At 43.8% G+C, this 22926-nt stretch overlaps 1 protein-coding gene across 1 annotated transcript in view; it reads right to left on the bottom strand.

The window, feature by feature from the left end:
- Positions 1 to 6198: 6198 nt before the first annotated feature.
- The window catches only part of LOC119889225 (protocadherin gamma-A11-like), a 261420-nt gene continuing 244692 nt past the window's right edge, over positions 6199 to 22926 (bottom strand). Inside the window, 4 exon segments of the mRNA XM_038700148.1 lie at positions 6199 to 8893; positions 10303 to 10400; positions 12766 to 12819; positions 13867 to 13925. Coding sequence (XP_038556076.1) covers positions 8610 to 8893; positions 10303 to 10400; positions 12766 to 12819; positions 13867 to 13925 — 495 coding nt within the window. The 3' untranslated portion in view covers positions 6199 to 8609.

The raw sequence follows: 22926 nt of genomic DNA, 5'->3' as shown, positions 1-22926 counted from the left end.
GGTAAATGTATTTAAAAGAAATCCCTGTGTGCCAAAACCTCAGACTTCCTCCTGTTCTGAATGCTCGATTTTAAACTGTTCGTATGATGTCATTACAGCCGAATTTCCATATGTGGTAATTTGCTCCAGGCAGAGAATTCTGGCCACGCCCACAAAGAACATGCAGCCCTATCCCTGCAGCAACCTGGTAAACACATTAGACAACGGCCAATCAGAAGACGGTGGGCTTTGGCAGGGGGGGTCTCAAAGAGACAGGACCATCTAGAGTTTGTTTCAGACAGAGGCTGAAATGAGGGCCTGCATTAAGAGCTTTGAATTGTGCAAAGCTACCATAGAGAAGACAGTGATTATCTGTCTCGCATTCAAGGTTTAGTTACAACTCTGGACGATGGTTTGCAGTGGAGTGACATTGACCATTGATTATTAAAATATTTGATTAGCGGGGCAGACTGGGCAATATGGATGCACATATCTCAGAAAATCTCAGGGATTCAGTTTGAAAGGGCCTGATGCAGCTGATGGCATTAAATCTCAAAAATATTTTTATCTATAATTTATAGACGCTCTGCTTATGTTTGCTAGTAGAGTAGCCTAGATGATGGATCATCAGCCAGTACAAGCACAGACTCCAGCTCTGACCCTAATGGAACAGTTGCTGCTCCACCAAATGACCCAGCAGATTGGCCCCCAGTCTTAATGGACTGCACTGGATTTTTCTAGAAGAGGTTTCCATTCAGGCTTATTACAGAGACAGGCTGTTTTAAAGGAGGGAGGGTTGTATTGAGAGCACTGCGGTGTCAGGAATGACTGTGCAGCAACGGCAAATTGTTTATGTGGCTCACGTGTCAGGTCAATCCGTTCTCATCTCAGTGTGTCATTACCAACAGTGTGACAAAGCGTAATTATCTTACGCTATTTTTTGAAACGCCACCATTTGCTACATTGCAGCAACACAAAGGAGGCTAACCCTACCTGCTAGGGCCAATGTGCACAGCTGCAGGGTTAGCCGGTCGACATGCATAAAGTCAGTGACTTAGGTTTAGGTACTAACATTTCTGATGGTTATGGTAAGGGTAGGGGGTTTCGGGGGGATGTCAACATCTTAACATGAACGTAGCTAACTAGCTAGCTAGCACTTCCAGTCTGTACGAGATGCCCCAGAGAGTCTCATACAGATGCTAAAGGGTACCTTTAGCGTCAAAGAACTACGCTTTGTCACTTTTTCTGAAAGTGTTGGTTTTGGACGCCCTGAGATGAGAACTTTTCTTGGGGCCCCAGGAAGGTCAAGACCGGCTTTGTGCTAAGCTAGGCTAATTGTTCTTAGCTCCAGGTCCATACTTAAGATATAAGTAAGCAGATATTATGGAGGTATTGACCTTATTACATTACTCTTGGCAACAAAGCAAATAAGTTTATTTCCCCAAAAATATCAAACAATTTCATTGAGGTCTGAAATGAATGTGTTTTTGGAATTACAGGATTTAAGTTTGGTGTTTATTCTGAGTTTCCTTTTCATGACAGCAGTTACTTTGTCATTTTTCAAATGACGAAAAATTTCATTATCTCAACCTCTGCATCTGGATCCTTTTATCAGCCAGCCAGCTGAATATGTAATAATGTTAAAGGTGGACTCCCCTCAGAGTTTGTATTCCAGCCTCCAATATCAGGCAGGGGCGTGTAGGTTCAGGGGATAGAGAGAAGGAGTGGGGAGTGGGGAGCTTCATGGTGCACGCTTATTAGCCTGAAATATCCTTGAAGCAGCTGCACCATTTCCGCAGCAACACCTGTCGCCATGGTGCTGAGTTGTCGACATGCCTCTGTGTCAGTGTCTGCATGTCTGAGGTGCTGCACATTCACAGCGTGTCCGACCCCTGAGAACACACACACAGAGCACACACTTACTTCCCCGGCGAATGCCCTGTTATGTGCAAAATGTCACACATGCAGTAGCGACAGCATTCTCAATATGCAGCGGTGCCAACATGTAGCCACACACACACACACACACACACAATCCTTTCTAGCAGCAGTGTTAAAGAAGTAAAGTAAGAAAGCAGAAAGAGGGTTTTTAGCTTAATGGCTTCTTTGTTGCATCCTTACTTAGGCTACTGAATTCACCCTCCCTCCTCGCTTCATTCCCTCTCTTGTCACTCGGATGGGGAATTTTGCGTTTCCATGACAACCACGGTGGTGGAGGAAATGGATTAGATACTCTGCACCGTCTGTGCTGGGGGTGTGGTATCTGCATGTTGTTGAGTGCAGGATGGGGGGTGGGTTATGGGTTTATGGGGTGTACAGCTTGTAAAGTGGGATTGGGGTTATGGTTGAGTGTAGGATGTGTGTGTGTGTTGGAGTGTAGAAACAGGGTGGGGGCAGGAGATGCCCTCAAACCACATTGCACCAGATGGAAGCTTTTGATCCCCTCAAAACATGCACATTGTTCTATCTTGAGTGAATGAAAAACAAATTGAGGTCCATGAGATTGCTCTTCATTTTGTTTTTTCTGCCCATTACCTGTGAGCAGATCACATGACTTATTACTGCTTAGTTTTGCACATTTGACCCTGATGGAAGCATAAGACACTTCTTCCCTTCTTTTCCTCCAACCTCGCTGCAGCAAAATCAAAATGAGGCAACTAACCCTGCTTCTGTCACCCTGAATTCAACCCTCACTATCCCCCAGTCTGCCTTTCCCCCTTCATTCCTGTCTCCCTGTCTCCCCTCTGTCTGATTTCCATCCTCCCAGCTGAGAAAACAGGCGCGAGAGCTCTTGGCAGAGGAGATGAGGGTGAGAGAGGGAGAGCAAGAGTAGAGAGGGAGCTTTTCAGATGAGGAGAAAAAGGGTTTGCTTCTTTGAAAGGGAGCATTGTATTCTTCTTCCACATTGCTACAGCTCCATCTCTGTGATTAAGGCGAGCCAGCAGCCAACACATTACTGTGTCTCTTTAAATCAGGGTACTGTTAGCCTTAGCAACGTTCAGGCTCCAGTGGTCCAATGCTCCTGCTCAATGGCCTCCCCTTCTTTCTTTCAGACGGCTGAGCTCCCGTTACTCTGCCCGATGGACACATTCCTAAAATTCGAAATATGGTGTCTTTAGCAAAGCACAGAGAGGGATAGTAAGAGAGTGCATGAGTGGAATGTGTTTTCATACTCAACCGATCAGTGAATATCACTTGATATTTGTTGTTGTACAGGACAGCCGGAGTGTATTTTTGGAGCTGGCTGAGTGTGCCAACAGGAAAAAAAAGATTCCATTCCTTTCTGCCCCAGTTAATTTTTTATTAGGAACATCCATCCAAAAAAACCCAGCAGAGTCGCTTTCTTGCTGTCTTTGCATGAGAAGAAATCACATTAACCCACTGCTGTCTGTTTCTGAGTCTCTGAAACTTTCATATGTAATCTCCACTAAGTGTGTTATTTGGATTCAGACCCTGCTTAACTTAACTGTGTTACTATATACTATATACGTTTCATCCCAGAGTTACTCTCCGGTAAAGTGGTGAAGACCTGATTAAACTGGTCTTTATCCCTGGTGTGTTTCCAGTGTACATATCCTCAGAGCAGTGCTCTGTCCTCCAACATGTGGTGACCCAATCCACTACAGAGACAGCTGCAGGATGGGAGGAAGGAGGGAACGAGAGGAGGGGGGCAGGGAAGGAAGAAGCGAGCAAGTCAGAGGGGGAGGATTGGGGGAGGGTTCCTTCCTTTTGCTGGACTACTGGGGGGGGGGGTAAAATGGGCGCGGAAACTCACTTCCTGTCCCGCCACTAGCGGCTATGACATCACATCCAGCTCTTTCTACTCATGGATCAGATGTAATCCTCCTTAACCTGAAATAAGATCCATGTTTCCTCTCGCTGGACTTGCTAGTAGCTCACGCACTGTGGGAGAGGAGATGACACTCTGCTCTAGTATTCTGATGAGAATAAAGACAAATTAGAATAAATTTGATTAGAGGCTATTCAGGAATTCGTTTTTCATTTGTTTGTGAGTCTGTTTGAATGTCTGACTTCTCCACTGGCTCACTGACTGACCACAGCGTATAAGTGTGTCTGTGAGCTGCCACATGCCTGCTTACATGTACTTGTCACATTCAGGATGTGACGCTGCCTGTTATTCACTCCTGTGTCCAGGCTGTCTGACTAATGTCATTACCTCACACAGGCTGTCCATTGTCAAGTTCCAGTCTGCTATGATTTCCCTCTTTGGACAGCCCTGCTATACATCACTAGTTTGAAGTTTTTCAGCTGTGTGTGTTTAATCAGTAGGAATGTGCTTAATTAACCGTAATAGGGTGGGGGACCTAAAGGGGGCAATAAAAGAACAATCTCCCCATTCTGTCGGGTCTCCCCTCCAGAAATGGATGACACATGGGGACAGTGAGGACAGTAGGAGTCTCTGTCAGCTGATGTTTGTCATCCTGTGACTCATAAAGTAACTCTAAAGCTATTGTAAAATATAATAGCATATGCATATTGTACACATATGAATACTACATCAGTTCCCTTTGATTGTTACTCAAAATAGCTCTCAGATGGAAGCTCATTCTGTAGATCTCCAGTGAATCACACAGGGGACAAACCCACAGTGCGTTCTTACCTCTGACTCATCCACTTATGTCTGTGTGTGGGATGATATCTGCCCAGCTCTGCCATGTTTCCTTCATTTGTCTCCTGTCGGAGTTGCCAGGTTTGACTAAAGGCTGAATATGTTTGTCTCCCTACAGGTCATTCCACTCAGCCAGGCCCCGAGCCAAGCCAATAATAGCCACTGGATCTGTAATGAAGATGTGGAGAACAGAGAAAAGCATCCAGCCACTGGGGCTGACAGTTGTCGTGGCAACCACATAACACAATGAGAGCAGGGTGAGAGGAGTCGGCCATTTTGGGTATGTGACTCTGCAGTGTAGCTATGCTGTGGGAATGCTGCCGTGTGAGTAATTGGATTGTCGAGTTAAAATTATTTTATTTTATTTTTTATTAATCAAAGGAATGTTTAATAAAAATAATTCATTTCAAAACAAGCAGATGTGGATAAAAAAAAAAAATGTAATATCTTTTTTTCAGGTATGCTCTCAAACATCTTATAGCTTTCATTCTTGTGTAATCTTCAGGCAGGAACCTTAACTTGGAAAAATTGCACTAGCTGGCATTAGAATGGATGTTGCGCCTAATTCATGAACAACACTCTCATCATCTGCATCCCTCCAGCTCCTCAGGCCCTTCCTCCATCCCCCAACATCTGCAGCAGTAAGTTAAAGCTTGCTCCTTTTGTTTTGCTCAGTGACGTCCCATCGGCTATTTATAGGGACGTATGTTATTGTGTAAGACCTTGTGAAAGGCACAAAGAGCCTGGGCAGGCTACCATGTTCCCTGTAGTGGCCCCAGGATCTGTGAGAGTAAAGCTACAGATCATGTGGCTCTAGTATGATGAGCTAGAGGAAGAGACAGCCAGTTTAGGTGGAATGAATATAGACATGTTTTTACTTTCAGTTTCTTCAATGTCTTGTTACCATTAATCTATTTTCTGGATTTAGACATTAGCAGACATCACATAATATAAGGTCAAGTGTTGTGCAATGTCCATCTTTTTTGCTGATGTATCAATCACCACTATGTCTTTATGTTTCCTGCTTTTACTTAAATGAATTTCTTGCTGCGGTGACTTTTAAAATAGTAATTCCAGTAAATTTGATAATGTTGTACAACTCAGTTAGACTCATAATTTAGTAGATTTAACGCATATAACGGTGTCCTTTTATCAACAGGAGTTGCATGGCAGTGAAGTGTCCTGATTCATTACTCCCATGTATCATGTGCTGAGGGAACAGTAGTTGCCAAGTCTGTTTATTTTTAACTGAAAACATCACTGGAAATAACATTTTGTGGCCACATGTGTCGTCGTCTTTTCACGCCTTTTTGTCAGCCACAAAAGATGCCTGAAATGGACCAGGGGATAGAGCAATGCTTCCCGGGAAACATTAAGAGTACCTCAGTCCTGCTGAATGGACAAAAAGCCCCAAGATACATTGCAAACGTATCGTACAGCATGTGATGCTTTCACAGGTGAGTCTCATGAATGAATAGGATAAGCAGCGTAATTATTGATACACAAAATTAACTCACTTAAACTATAGCTTATGTGAAAATTACACATATTAGCATAAAACAAACCACACAAACACACACACACACGTATTTCTTAAATGATTTCAGAATGTTTTTATTTGAAATGTCAGTGTTCAAGAGAAAATAAAACAGCAATATAAATATTAGCATAAAAATAAGAGTAACACAGGGGTAAAGCGTGGGGGCTAAGCATTTGATAAGAAAGATAATACAGCAGGATAGAGTAGTATTAATTCAGCAGCGGACGGACTTACACATATATAATATTTATAATCATTTGTTCATATGGACAGAAAGAGAATGAGGCATTCTTTCACAAATGCACAAGATAAAATCACCGCAAAAGAACATTAAGAGGTTACAGAAGGATAGAAACATTTCCATATTTTTTTTTGTTTTGTTTCTTTACAGGGTGATAAAAGATAGTAGAGAGAAAATGAACACAAAAATATGCGCAACACATATCACAAGTTAACTAGTCTACGTGTGTCACTTTGTTTACTTATCTAAAGTTATCTTTAATTCATTTATTTACACTGAAGAGTTAGTTGGCTTCCACGGTGCTTAGTTACTACATTGCAACACAAACTGTTGAAGAACATCTCAGGTTTTTATTCATTGAGTTTTTTTTTTAAAACTGTGGTTTTCTTATTTTTCTTGAAAAACAAAATGCAACACATTCCAGTAGTAAGCCACGCCTTGTGGAGAGGGACTTTTGTTTTGAAAATGTTAGACGTGGTCCCTACAAAGAACTGGCTCATACCATCGACAGGACCTGTTTATTTACAGTGGGGAAGAGCCTCGCAGGAACGGGGAGGGGAGAGGAGAGGTGACGGGTAAAGGCTAAGGTTTCCCACTGATTTCAATAGAGGAGGGACTTTTCAAAGGGCTCTTGAGTGGTATGTCCTCACCAACAGGGACAGATGTGCTTGGCTCTGTTGACCTCTACCTGGGTCAGTGCATTAGAGAAAGTTTAAGGGGTGGACAAGTCAACAGTGGTTCCTCTGTACATTCAGTGGGTAGAGCCAAGATTGTTTCCCCATCCTTCCGGTCGTTGTAATGGTGCCACCTCAGTCTGTGTACCCCTCACCACACCCCCTCCACACCCCGTGACCAAGCCTGCAAGCTGCCTTTTCATGCAGTTGTATCTGGCCAGAGGCCTGACAGACAGATGGACGCCAAAGTAAAGACTTCATATCTTATGCAAACAATTCCTCTATGCTATCGAATCATCATCTCCCAAAGAAAAAAAAAACATGTTACTGTGTCACATCAAGAAGTGTCTTCAGCACTTCAGGATAGTGAGGGGAAATAATCTAGCGGCTTGCAAAGTGTCTAGAAACTCCTAAGCACTTACGTTTACCACATCTACGCATTTCCCTAAAGACCGAAGTGATTACTACCCCTACATCATCATCATCTTCAAAATATGAACAGTGCATTTCTCTTTGTTTGGCTTTCAACGTGGAGTAATGAGTGAGGGGAGGACACGAGCTGGGTTGTGAAGAGGGGTGGGGAGAGGGTGCAGGGCAGCAGGACGTTTGCGCCCATCTGGAGGTGTTACACGAGAAGCCAGTCCCTGCTGCTATACCACCTGTATGGACAGCATGGCTGGTGTCTCCATGACACAACGCCATGTCACCCCACCCTCTGCCAGCCCTTCCTCTGGGTGCATGCTCAGGTCATAAAAATATCAAGAGATTAAACTCGTACTTTTTTTTTAAAACTATGATTACAAAAGTAATTTTCATTTTGTGTCAAGTAAATGCTACATGTGCATTATATTGACCTGCGATTGGAGGGAGGATAACAGATTCAGGGTCTCCTCTTTGCTTTTGCAATGCATAGTTTGCAACTCTAAACTAGTATATGTGGTTTGAACCTTAAAGAGCATGCAGAAGAGTTTGTAATACCTGTCAAACAACAGCCTTATATCAACAGGACTTATGCTTTAAGACCCTGCAAGGCTAACCCTATATAGGAATCAAATGGATGGCAACTAGCGTACTTTACAATGGCTGACTTTCCACCTCAGGGAAAGAGCACAATAAATCCAACATGAAAGACACTTAACATTTCATCTCTGAATACATCACTGCGTATATCCTTGTTGTCCCAGCAAGGTTCCTTACACTGAATCTCTTTGTCCAAGTTAATTTGATTTAACTAAAAAAAACAAACAAACAATAACCCCCCATACCCTGCCAAAATGATCCACTGACAAAGATTATGTGAGCAATACTCGACCTTTAGCACAGGACGGGTTATCAACACCAGTGACAGCCTTCAGCACATTCAGATTCTTCACGACACTCTTTCATAGAACCATCAACATCGTCCATGTGATTAAAAGTGAATTGCTGTCATTATTTAGACCGTGGCTAGCATGAGTGACAGCAGAGCAGTAAGATACCTAATGGAAGGGGTATGGGGGGTTGAATTTCTCATCAGATCCGGCCGAGTTTTTCATTCTTCCACCTCTACTTCTTCTCCTTCTTGGTGGACTTCTTCTTGGAGGCAGGGGTCTGAGCGGCTTTGGGGGGCTCGGGCTGGGCCGAGGCCTGGGGCGGGGGCAGCGCCTGTTGGGTGGCCTGCTGGGCTGTGGCCTGCTGCTGCTGGGGGTTGGAGGTGAGGGTGGCCGTGCTGCCAGGGATGTAGACGTTCTGGCGATAGTCGGGCACATGCTGCAGGGTGAACTGGGGGCTGTAGCGGGTGCTCAGACCCATAGTGCCGGGCCCCAGGGTGGCCGTAGCCTCGCTCACTTCTGGGGGGAAGAGAGACAGAGTGGGGGAATAAGGGGTGAGGGGGGAGAGGAGAGAAGGATGAAAGTTGTTAGACAACAAGAATTTGATAGTTTTACTGTGACAGTGTTGTATCAAAGTAGTGAAACGAAAATAGGTCATAAGAAGGAGATTAAACCAACTATTACAATAAATATGGTACTTGAGATTCCGTGTGTACTAGCTAAACTAAAAACTGAGGGCAGTAGTAAAAACAGGGATGATGAAAATGTCTCCCCAGCACACTCCTCTGTGTTTCCAGTGTGTGCGCGCATGACGTAGCTGCTCGGCTCATAATTCTCCCACAAACCCCTGCATTGCAGAGCCAGAGACACAAACGCTCCCTCCCTCGCTCTGTAGTTCCTCTCAGCCTATATATGCAGACATTTGCACATGAAGCCTGTCGTGCTGACTGCACTGGCTTCCAAAGAGCCAAAGCAGTAACTGAAAACCCCATATTCACACAGTGCTTTGTTAATTGATTACTCCTGCGCTGTGCTTACCAACACAGTGACGACATTCAGTGTTTGTCACATGCACTGTTAGTTCTTTCCTTCCTGATGGAACCAACTTTTCACTCTGTCTAACTTTGTGCTGATATGCATGTTACTACTATGCCCAAGACAGAGCCTTTTCTCTCTCCGTCTCTGTCTCTCACTCTGATGGAAAAAATTCCACACTACGTCCGGTGCAGTGTCCAAGAGGGGGGAGGGTGTGTGTGTGTGTGTGTGTGTGTAGAGGGAGGGAGATGTGATGTGTCAATGGTTAAAACAACAATGGAAACAATGACCTGAGTCTATTTGGTAACAATCCTGTTGCGTTTGTCTCTGCATCATTTCTGTGTAATTTGTGTTTGTCACTGTATTTTTTCAAGTTATTGCTAAGGCTTCCACAGTAACAGCCCAAATATAAACCACGGTGTGTGTCCCCTCAGTCACTGCAGGAACTGAGAAACAGGACAGTAGAAGAAGGATATGTTGAGCAATATGGGAATCTTTGGTTGTGTATTACGTAACTGTCCAAGATGCTCTGGTAGTCTTCTGCTTATAAAAAACACTGTGAATGTGAACAGTGTGTACAGTGAAAACATACATCTCTGTCATGTTATTGAGTTCAACACATAAACTTGTACTGTTTATTTGAGGAACTGCAGGTAGTGACGTCCACTGTGTGAGTAACATCTGAGGTGACGCTTATTAGCACGCAACCACTGCATGGAAACGTCGATGTGGAGCCAGAGTGCTTTATCAATGAGTGAGTCTGGCTAGGTGCCCTCCAACCAAGCAGGAACCTAAATAAACCATTCCTTCCCACGCACCCTCGTTAAGTTTATGTATAGAAACAAAATGAATTGATGGAGACGAGGAAAAAGATGAGGAGGTATAGGACTCACCGTTGGCTGCAGCCATCAGGGCCTGGAGCTGCTCAGCCTCAGTCGGGGGTTGGGGCCAGGGGCCAGTTCCCATGGCAACCTCAGGTCCTCCGGTTGCCCTGTGGCGAAAACAAAAGAACAACAGTAAACAACTGGTCGTCCCCTCCAATGTGTGTGTGTTTAGCTCACTGGTGTGACAGTTGGTGGTTTATGATGTAAAGGCAAAGCAGCTGACGGCGAAATATACAGCCTGAGGAGAATTCAGCAAGGATAACAAGGAGGATGTATAATTTACAAAACAGGGAGTGTCTCAAACAAAGGCGTACTCTTAAACACACTCTTGTTAAGGCATGTACAAATGTGTCTGCACACAGACACACAGTAGCAAGCGTGTTCGCGCATTCACACACAGTAAACATGGCACGACATTCACTCTCTCGCCGGTATGACCATGAGCACTGTGCCGTCTAGTAAATCTTAAAGAAGATTTAAAAATTTAATGATCCCGCCGTTAAAGGAAATAGCTGTCTGCATAGTCACACATGCAGTGCTCAGCGAGCACTGAACATTTCCATCTGGGCAAACTTCACCTTCAAAGGCTTGTTTATATAAGGTCTGCGATTTGCATGTGGGGGCAACACAGGAGAAAGCAGACCTGTGATCTATTACGCTCACCTACTTATTTCCATTCCCACACTTATAACACACCAACACAAGCTCTACGACTGAAAACTAGTTCACAATGCTTTAATCCTATTTCCTGTTCCCAAAGTGCTAATAAATCTCCATCCGTGGATTGTTAGGTGGTGGTTTTGATTGACAACACAACTGCAGTACATTATCTTCATGCTGCTGGTACGCTGTGTCAGGACAAAAAAACAATAATGTCACTTCACTTCATTAGAAGACAAGTCACATAAAATCCTACAAAACCATTATGGATGCTAGATGCTATTCTAGAGTTATTCCAGAGCAAAAACAATACATATGGTTTGAGCTACTCTCTCAAGCTCCTGAATATTGTGCCTGCATGTGCAATACATTGGTTATTTGACTGTTTAGGGTAATAACCAACCACCTGAGGGTATTTAGTGGAGATCATTAACGAACAGGGACATGTGTAAAAGGTTCTGGTGGAGTTTACAGCTCCAAAGAGGACTGTAAATGACACATTAGGGATTAAAGGCACACCAAGGTTTCATGTCCGTCTTTCTGACAAGTATAGGCTGTAGTAATAAATGAGGAAAGCAGGACTGTGTGTGTGTGTGTATAGATAGTGTGTTAAATACATATAAAGAGGGAACACCCTCTTTTCTATTTAAAATAACAAAAAAAACTCTTGGACAAATTGGTTTGCTCTAGAGAATCAAGAGAAAGGGGAGGACACAATGAGGGGAAAAGTGGGAAAGGAATTCTAAAAACAGGGATTTGTTTAAGAGCAGTTTGCCAGATCTCACTGCCAAAACTCTGAAGTGGTTTTCAGTTCAGTGCCAGAGAGGGACTGAGGGAGAGAAACATGTACGTCCTGTGCCAGGCAGCCAATGAGAAACAGGCCCGGTCAAGTAAAGGCAGGGCAGCCATTTTGTGCCTCTTCACATCACTTAAGATAAAAGGGAATGCTTCATTTGTGCTAAATCGGCATTTCTCTTAACTTATCACATCCTGTGGTTGCGTTAAGCGCTTCCTGTGGTCAGAATTATCACTTCCTGTGGGCAAGATTGTGGACTGTGGTCCAGACTCCAGAGGGATGTCCTTGGTTGGCCAGATAGGGCTATCGTTTTTCCTTTCCATACATGACATGTTTTATCTCTAAAGGTGGTGTTGTTTTGCCGAAAACCTTCTAGACATTAACTTCAAACTTTCATTTTGTTGACCTCGAGGGTTTAATGTGGAGAGCTGTTTACTTCATTGAGGAACTTTTTAACCTCTAATAGGCCTTTTAAGGAGCTAAATCATGAGACAGCTGACTGCATTGTCTCTGTCTTGTAGTTGTTCAGCGGATAAATCACATGAAAAAGCCACATGTGATGATGTTGAGCTACAACCATCACAGACACACATCAAAGGCAACACTGTATGCTAAGACAGCCTGCTGAAAGGAGAGCAAACAAGAGCTCTCACACTAAAACGACTATATGTATAGCACACATACAAGGCATAACAAATCTACAAAACACTGCACGCAAACTCAAAAGTGTCACAATCCTTTCTATGCCACAGCAGGCATTGTGGCCTATGCACATCGATCAACAAACCCCATCAAACTTTTAGGGAGACTAACAGAAGCTATGGGTTAGGTCATCTACACACAGCACAGCACTCAACTGCAGTGCACTACCTAAAAGATTTTTGCCACTCTCTGCCCTCATCAGCCGATTTGTGATGGAGTCCTTCTTCCACCGAACAGTGAGCGGACAGAACTGAACACTGATCAGCTGCTAAGGACAGAGAGTGACCAGATAGTATCTATGTCTAAATTAGTACCTTGTCCCACTCTTCGGCGTCCATCGTATGTGTGTACCGTACGGCATGTGGGGACTAAAAACACAAGAAGTTATACAGTCTGATTAAGAATCATTGTGTATTTGACTGAAGATTGGAGTTGGTGTGAGAAAAGGGGAATGCTGAGTTATTGTGTTCTAGATCTCAGTGGAAAATATGTTGCATCTGTCATATCTATTTAAAATACCAGAGTAGGGAAGTTAGTTTTCTTTTTCTCCACCACTAACACGAATTACGTCCAGTGTATCCATAAACCCGGCGGTATTCTATAACGTCAGTGGCATGTGTTTGTGTGTCTAACATTTCCCTGACTTGGCTCAACAGAGCTTTTTGCTTTGACTCACTGAATGTGTTGTGCAATCAGTGAAAACTGTGACTGCATGCACTCCATTTTACGCCCCCTCCCCTCAATATGGGCAAAGAGCAGTCCATCAACACAAATGCTCACTAAAACGCACATCTATAATAGAAACACATAATTCACCTATTGTCTTTTAACGGGCGAGTCGCTAGTGTCAAAAATTAAATTTCAAGTAAGCAATCTGTACGACCTCTCAGATGGCAGAAAATGAAGAGTGAGCAAAAAGGATAAATACGCCGTCCCATCCCCCCACTAGCTCTGGTCACAGTCCCTCATCAGTAGTACTGAGTGATGGCGCACAGGCTCAGAGAGCGCAGAGAGGAGAGGAACAGGAGAGGGAGGGGGAGGGGGAGCTGAAGCTGCGGCAGCCATTTTATGAAGCAGCCTGGAACCAGGCGGAGATGCTCAGTTCAGGAGTGTAAATCAAGAATCTGAATTCACTGTGCACAATCAGGCAGTAAAATGCCACCATAAATTACAGCATCACTCCAATGTAGTTCAAAGTGTTATTCGGATGGTTGCATTGTGACTTTGATGTCATTAGTACTTTACAGTTAGCACCCTGCAGGCAGCCAGTTCTTATGTTTACAGCACTCACTATCCCCCTCCTTCATCATTCCCTCTGTCTTTGCGATAAGCTCGCCTTGTGCACCACAACATGTCCTTGACATTACTGGGCATTTTATCAGCGTGTGTGTGTGCACGCATCTCAGTTTACTCACCCGCTAGGTCCAGGTCTCTGTCCCTGAGTGAAGCGCCAGTCATTGTTGGGGGGCTTTTGCTGTGAAGAGAACAGAAGATGCAACATGAATTGCATGTTTCATTGCAAAAACAACAAGCCATTTCTGAGTTGTAACCTTTGGTTCAAAAGATGTAGCTTTGTGGCTTACACATGTGTGTGATTGTGTATGTCTGCATGTCTGTTTGGGATGTTAAAAACATTTTCAGTATTTCAGTGACGCTTAGCAAAGATTTACAGATGGCAACAAATATTTGTATGCTCAGGCATCCATGTTGTTCCAAAAGCTCAGGAGCATATAGTGCTGCAGAGGAGCGCGCGCACACACACACAATCAAACAAACACACAAACTAGGGCTTTGCTTATAAAACAGGACTCAAAGTTAAAAACAAAACAATAAGAGAACTACATAGACACATAACTGAGAAAGTAGCTATAAAATGGTGTTATGTACCAATGCAGTCAAATGATGAATCAGATGTTCAAATCTGAAAGGGAATTTCTCAGTGGATGACCACACAAAGAAAGATCAGCTAAAATACAGAATTTAACAGATCAGGCAAACCATAACTGTGACACTCCTCCGTGTCTGTGACTTATGCTGACAAGACTTTTTGATGCTACGATGGCGCCTCAGCAGTGATAAAAGCCTCTCTCATCTCTGCGTGTTCCCACTACTCTCCATTAATGTCTTCAAGCCCATTGCACTCTTGTCCATCTCTACCTCACTGGCCATGCCACCATGTCTTTTCCATCTCTCTAGCTCTTTCCCTCTCTCTCCGACTCTCTTGTTGTGCAGTGATGCAGTGAATAGGCCCTTGGCTCGGCTCCAGATTCTGCAGCCTAATCGACACAAGAGCTCTCCGGAGAGAGAGGCTGGCAGGATGATGTGCTGCATTATTAAAAGAGCTGTTCGACCTAGGGGAATGATGGAAAGAAGCAAGAGAACAGGAGAGGCAAGAAATACCTACACAGAACGAACAGTACTGCAGGATAAACTAGTGACTATCATGACTAGAGGTAAGTAAATACAGGTTAATAAGGATCAGATGCACCAGTGACTTATTGAATTCACATAAAGGACAGAATATAGCTGTCAGTGAATTAAATTTCAGCATGGTCACTCAACACAATCATTTAGAAAAGGAAGATAGAGTCAGATAAAGAGAAGACGAGTCTACATGGTTCTGTCCTCATAACAAACTGCAATGCCAGAACTCACAAGTCATCATTATTACAACATAAAACCATAGTGGATGATGATGATGAGAAGAGGAGGGAATTTCTGAACTCTTACCCTCCTTCAGAGTAGAGGTAGGCCGATGTTTATTTAAAAATGGACACAGAGAAGAGTATATGTGCGTGGGCACTCAATGCTGTCTGAATTTTGGTAAGGAGAGGAAAAAGATCAGCACTGAGTGGAGGCCAACATCCACAGAGAGGCCCAGCATTCCAGCTGTGTGACTCGTTCTCACCACACAAACACTCGCAGACACACGCTTGTCATTTCCAAGGTTAGATCCCGCTGCTGGCATGTAGAATAAAGAGTAACAGACTCTGTGCTGGAATACTGGGCCTCACTGCTAGCTTAAGGTAAACACCTCATATTCTGTCTGAATGCCTCATTATTGACAGCTTAGCTGCACAAACACATCACAAGCAGAGGGGTAACATCCATAAGAATGCAGTTCTCTTCTGCTCAAGAAGAAAGTCAAACTGAGAACCTGCTGAACCACAAACTGTTAAGAGTTGCTGCTTCTCAAGATGGTTTAGACAACAGTTGCCAGAGAAAACAAATCTCAAGCTAGGTTTAATGGCATACAGCAGGGATCAAAACCTAATTGACTTTAGCTCCATTTATCTGACCATCTTTAGATTTTTTGTTACATGACTCTGAGTCAATCCCTTAAGACAGATGAAAATATTAAAAATGCAGAAGACTTTTTTCAGAGTGAAAGTTAAATTTAAAGGCAGGAGATGGAAAGAGAAGGTCAAATAGACTACTCAGGGAGACTAGGCCAATGGAGAAAGATGTAGGGATTACAGTTCTGTGGGCCTGAATTCTCATCTACAGAAAGACCTTCATACCAGCCTGGAAGCTTTAAAAACTGTCAGTCTGCTTCCCTTACATCTTTAAGTTGAGCCATAGAGCTTTTAGGGCTCCCCAGGTGAATTACTGCCAGTCTGAGTAGCTAGTGCAACACATTTTCTGTCAGTCATCTTAAAACATGAGATGGATATCCATGATGTGAGCTGGATTCATAAGGCGGTACAAGCTGGACTGATCAGCGCATGGGCCCATCTGGACTTTATCCAAAATATTTTGAAAGCATGTGAATGTGAACTTAAATAAAACATCTGGTTTACCGGTTAACCACTTCTTTATCATGATACACAAAGATTTATCCAGGTATACAAAAGAAAAATCTAAATAATCTCATCCCTTCCGCTCTCACTGACAGGGACGAAAAAATACAGTACATACAGAAACAGGTCTGTCTGGTACTCTTTGCGGAAGATGCAGCTTCCTATCACAAACACAAATTGTATTGTTGTTAAAAGAACTGTGGCTGGACTGCAGCTAGTGCTCTGGTCTGAAAAGAAGAAGCAGTGTCACACACACAAATACACACCACACCATCTAAATATCCAAACTTCAGAAGACAGGCATACTTACACATCCCAGCTATTTTTCATTATTTCCAGAGACAGAGCTCTCTAATGATAAGCAATGATTACACCATTAGAAATCTAAAAATATACAGAAAAACAGGATATGTAACTCCTGACTCTATACGCTGTTAAAGCATAATGTGTGGTGTTTGATTTTAATACTCCTCTCCCTTAAACGAACATCATGACTCAACTGACCAAAACCCTTGAGAACTGTTTTTTCTGAACTGCATGAGCCAGTTTGTTGCATGTGCAGCTTTATCATCCATAAAAAAGTATGTTTACAAAACACCCGGCCTACCTCGGTGCATGTGCCAACCCCTATAAACTCCCACAGACTCAAAGAGTGAAAAACTGACAACAGGATTACATGGCATGTTTGTCCACTGAGCCAGAAAGCTCCCTTCATCATGGGAATATTTCTGTTTTAATGCACAGATTTACATGTTGCAGGCCATCAAACCTTTTAACTATCTGTGCTAGCACAATGTGCCAAACAACACACTGCAAATGTAAAGAGGATACAAAGAAGAGCCAGTGGGAAGTGACTAACAATCGTGCACTAAGGCCCCAGGGTCCTGCTAAAATTACACACTACTAGCAGGGCTTCTTGTGCCTGATGCTTTGTACACATGTAAGCTTCCCACAGTGACCACACTGCTACTCTAAAGCCGCTATAGCCTATGCCATCTGTGGCACACGTACGGCCATCCTTCCTTTCCCTTTATCTGTCCCTAATTCTTTTTCCTCTGTTGTCCTCATTGCACACGTGTCACTAGAGCAGGAAGACAGATGGTACCCTGCTGACCTGAGGGACAACCTAATTCAGCACAGAGAAACTGGAAATTTTTATAGATATTAAACAGACACTAGGGTAAACTTCCTGTTGTGTGGGGAAGAAACAGTTAGCAGCAAAATTCCACAGCAACAAAAATGACCTTCAATCAGCAACTCTACATTAAACATGACATGACTGTGGATAAACCCTGAGAACGGATTGAAGGAGAGAGTGAGAAAGACCAAGGATCTAAGAATGGAAATGAGAAAAATGTCTGTACAGAACTTACACAGCCAGAACAGCCTCACTCATATGATGCTGAGTGCTGGAACCAATCACCAAAAGTTCAGAGGACAACAGGAAGTCAGGGGTCAGGCCACTGACCTCATGAATTCCTGTTTTTTGGCTACGGCTTTATTCTTTTACTCTATCCCCCGCCCTTACCATTTTCTTTCCTTGGCCCTTTTCCTCTCCTTCACCCCCCATCTCTCCCTCTGTCATCCTGTTCCCCTCTGTCTCCCAGCCATTCCACTAAGCCAACACTGCAGGACCTATTTTCATCTGTTTGTCTCCTCCTCTCCATCTGTTAGGAGCACTTACATTTCTCCCTTTGCCCTTTCTTTGCCTATCTACAACTAACTTCTTTCTGTCTGACTTTGTCTTTATCTGTATCTTTCTCATCCATAAAGAACAGTTCCTCTCTGTTAGTTTAGTTATTGGATAGTAGTAGATAGTAACCACATTTCCTAGCCTGGGGTCACATTAAATAGTAAACTGTTCTTCACTCTGCCCAAACCTTTCTAGTAGGACAACAAAGCTCTAAGTGCTTTTCACCATGTCGAGAGAGGGATACTCCTGCTGAAACAAATGCAGATAAAATACTGCAGAGGTACGTGACTGAGGAGATCTAGGTTTGCAATCTGCTTTTAAGAGTCAAAACATTGAAATTATCATTTTAAGCCATTCATTGTATAGATATACCATTCGATAGATATTGAAACACCTCTATTGGTAGTATCCCACCAATGCCATGCTTGTTCTCCCACGTAATCCCTCACCTCACTGGCTGAGTTCATAAGGTGCTTCCTGCTGAGTGTCATGTTGAGTGTGTTGTTGTGACTCAGCATGGGGGTCTTCATAAATACAAAATCACTCCGGCTGGATATGGTGGAGTAGCAGGGCCTGTAAGTCCGTGTGTGCGGATCCTGGGGGCCTCCCACTACCTCCATATAGCGTATGGGTCCATCAGTATTGAGCTGCAGGTGCAGGTCCTTGCTGGGCCTCTGATGGTAGCGGCTGGTCCTGTGGCGACCATAGCAGCAGCAGCAGTCAGAATCTCCCAGCCCTGGGCCACGGTGCCTAAGGCAGCGTACCATGAGGACGACAAAGGTGATGAAGGACACAGCTGAAACACAAGCTAAAGAGATGATGAGGTACAAGGTGATGTCCGACATCCCAGTGCGGTGGTTGAAGGGTGTGTGACGAGGGCTTGGTGGAGCATTGTTTGCCGTGCCCTTCTCATCCACAGTTACTGTAATGTTCACAGAACTGGACTTTGGTGGGTCACCGTTATCCTGAATGATGATCACAATGTCATAACTCGAGCCTGCTTCCTCCTCAGCCCACTTGCGGGCTGTGCGGAGCTCACCGCTGTGTGCCCCAATACGGAACATGCCAGCATTTGGTCCAGGTACGATGGAGTAAAACAACCATGCATTGTGCCCACTGTCTGCATCCACCCCTACAAGTTTATTTATGAGGTGCCCTGGGCTGGCCGATGGGGGCACAGTGAGCTGTAATGTTTTGTCTTTTGGGTAGGAGGGGTGTACAATCACTGGCACATTGTCATTCACATCCACCACAAACACATGCACAGTTACATTGGCTGTCCGTGGGGGCACCCCAGCATCCCGGGCCTGCACCTCAATAGGGAAAGCGTTAAGCTGTTCATGATCCAGAGAGCGCATGCTGTAGATGTGGCCACTCTCTGGGTTAATATAGACATAAGAAGAAATGGGTGAGCCCTGGACCATGCTGGAAAGGATGGAGTAGGAGATGCGAGCATTGTCACCAAGGTCTGGGTCAGTGGCTGAAACGGCAGCGATGGGGGCGCTGGGAGCATTGTTCTCTGGGATGTCCACAGAGTATGAAGGCTGAGAGAAGGTAGGGGCGTTGTCATTTACATCAGAGAGCTTCACCACAAAGGTGGTTTGTGATGAAAGGGGAGGGGAACCGGCATCAGTGGCCTTGATGACCACTGTGTACTCAGGGACAGTCTCACGGTCCAGGTTTCCAGCAGTGGTGAGGCTGTAGTGCATGCCAAAAGCAGAATTAAGTTTGAATGGTAAACCCGGTTGGACAGTTAATGTAACCTCCCCATTCACACCAGAGTCCAGGTCCCGTGCACTAATGAGTGCAATCACAGTCTCTGGTTCAGAGTCCTCTCTGATTGGACTGGTCAGTGATGTCAGTGTCACCTCTGGTGCGTTGTCATTCACATCAATGATTTCCACTATGACGTTACAGGAGCCCTCCATAGCAGGGGAACCACCATCTCTGGCCTGCACTGTGATGTGATATGCATTAGCTTTCTCATAATCCACATCCCCTTTCACGCGGATCTCTCCGTTTTTAGAATCCACACTGAAAAGGTTGAGAACGCGCTCCGGTGTGTATTTACTAAACATGAAAGATATTTCTCCGTTGTTACTCGAATCAGCGTCAGTCGCGTTCAATTTCGTCACTAAAGTGCCCCGTGCAACATTTTCTAATAGTCTAACTTTCTTAACCGGCTCGTCAAAGACGGGCGAATTGTCATTTACATCCAGAATTTTAATAAGCAGAAGTGTTGAGCCAGATTTCTCCGGCTGACCCCCATCTACAGCACTGAGCAACAGGCGAAATGAGGCCTGCGTCTCCCTGTCCAAAGGTCTATCCACAACTAGCTCTGGAAACTTGCTGCCGTCACTTTTAGTTTCCACATTCAAAGTAAAGAAGTCATTTGCTGCTAGATGGTAAGTGCGTAACGAGTTGGTCCCCACGTCTGGATCGTGTGCGCTCTCCAAGCGGAACCTTGTGCCCGGCGCAGCCGCCTCTGATATCTCCAAAGAAATGTTGCTGGTTGAAAACTGCGGTGCATTGTCATTCACATCCAGAATGTCCACCACGACGCGCTGGATTTCTAAAGGGTTCTCCAGAAGTACTTGAAGGTGTAGTGAACACGCTGAGCTTAATTCACACATTTCTTCCCTATCAATTTTTTGTTTAATAATCAAATCACCGGTCTCCTGCTTTACCTCAAAATACTGTGTTGTGGATTCCGACACAACCCGCAACCTCCTCTGAACAATCCGCTGGGCAGTAAGACTCAAATCTTTAGCGAAATTCCCAACGACAGAGCCCGGGCTTAGTTCCTCCGATACAGAATAGCTGAGCTGAGCGGACGCACAGGAGAGGCAAGCTAGATAAAAGCAAAGCCTCGACAGCCTCCCTCCTCCGGAGCGCTTCCTCTGTCTGGAGTCCATTGTGCTGCGCTCCGAGGATCGGAGAACGGGAAAGTTTTTAACTTTTCCTATCACCGTAACGTATCCATAGTAATGTTAAAACGAGGCTGCCAGGCTTGATGGTAAACATTTCCGTTTTAAAAAAAGAGCGATGGGAAGTTTTGATGTGATCATGACGGCCGTCTTTTGAGAGAAAACGAGGACGAAAATCAAAGTATTTTCTGCCTCCTGTGAAACTCTCCGCTCTGTCTCCTCTGCCTCACTGCCCTCGTGGGCGGGGAGAGGCCACAGAAGGCTTCCCTCTCATTGGGAGACAGGGCTGGACCCGCTCTGCCACACAGCTCACACACACAGTGAAAACTTTTCAGTGACTCCACTTCCACTGACAGGCAAGTATCAACCTAATACTCATTTGAAAGTTTAAGAGGACAGCAAAAGCTTAATAACATAAGGAGGAATATGTTGTGACTGTGGACAACAATCTTTTTCATAATCCAAGAAAACAAATATATGGAGGATATATGTGATTTTATTGATATAGGCTACTGTTGAACAATTCAGTCACGTGCTCCCATTGAGTCAAAACACAGCAATATATGTAACAGCTGTTCTATATAGCAATGCTATTTGTATCCGCAGGGGGGCATAGTTTCTAAACTGGTTTTCCCCTGCCATAAGTCTACGTCAAAGGAAAGTTTCAATGTGGCTTCATTATACAGTTGAGATGTTTTATAACATAGTTTAAAGTATATTGAAGCTATAGAAAGGTAGCGGACAATTAGAAGACAGAAATAATGAAACAACATTGTTGCAAACAATACAAAATACTATATAAATTGACCAAAGAAAGAAGGGCAGAAAAATAGTGATGAAATTCTAATCTCCTTTAACCTGAAAATTAAAACGGAATATTTTTTTAATGAATTCTTTTGTTTTAGCTAAGTTATTTTATAGTCATTCACTGCAAAGAAATATGGTATTATGTTAAAATAACATATTAGCATAACCAAATTCTACTAAAGCAGGAATCACAACCCTGCTGCTAACTAGGCTAGACATAAAAACTTAATAGCGAGTTTGTGCGATTTGGTTTATATTACAGAGAAACAGTACACATATTTCCCATGTGCACCCTTAGCCAGTGTTGGGCAAGTTACTCAGAAATTGTAATATATTACTAGTTACTTATTACTCCTTAAAAAAATAATATTATTACTTTACTTATTACTGGGTGATAAAAGTAACAAGTTACGTTACTATATTACTTTCCGGTGTTTCCCACAGAATGACAGCAAGGGGGGGGTTATTCTAAAATTGGACAGGTTTGTGCTGCGTTGTTCGAGAGAGAGAGAGAGAGAGAGGGTGCGAGCCAGGAGGTAGGCTACTGCAGGAATATATGCTCCTCAATACAGCAAAAATGATTTTAAATACGCCTAGTAAAAATTTGGAAAATCAATAGTCCGCGTTGATAATTATCCAACTTATAAGCTAATTATGGGAAACACTGCTTTCACTACTCCCCACCCCCAAACAAAACAGTCTCTTTTTAACTAATATCATATTAATAACAGCAGCAAGGAGTGTGGGTTTTACAAACCATATAGCCTAACGTTTCTTAACGCCGCCGGCTGAAATAAAAAAAAAAATAAAGCAAGTAAATCCCGACTTTTAAACACCGGTTTTACTGCACATGTAGCCTAAGAGCAGTATTCACTAGGTACAAAACGTTGCGTTAACTCTCTCCCGACGAGTCCAACCGTCAGTGACAGCAGCTGCCCGAGTTTCTTTCTGTAAGTTTCACGTTGCTCTGCTGCTTCTGCAGATGCTTCAATAACTCAGATGTAGAAATGTTCGCGGCTGAAAGCTTTTTGCTGGTCGTACAGAGTTTACACTAGATGACAACGTTCTTTGCATCTTAGACTGTGACACAATAATGGCAGTAGCTACTTACAGCTGTGGAAAGAACGCCTCTCCCCCTCGTTCTCCATTCTTCCTTTACTGTTTGGCAATCAGCGGACATGAACAACAAAGTCGTTTTATAAAAGTAATTAGTTACACTACTTAGTTACTGGGGAATGTAATATTATT

Source organism: Micropterus salmoides, unplaced genomic scaffold (genome assembly GCF_014851395.1).
Source record: "Micropterus salmoides isolate LMB-PRFRI ecotype aquatic unplaced genomic scaffold, ASM1485139v1 Ms_hic_scaffold_5, whole genome shotgun sequence".
NCBI lineage: Eukaryota > Metazoa > Chordata > Actinopteri > Centrarchiformes > Centrarchidae > Micropterus > Micropterus salmoides.
This window is presented reverse-complemented; position numbering and strand designations above follow the sequence as displayed.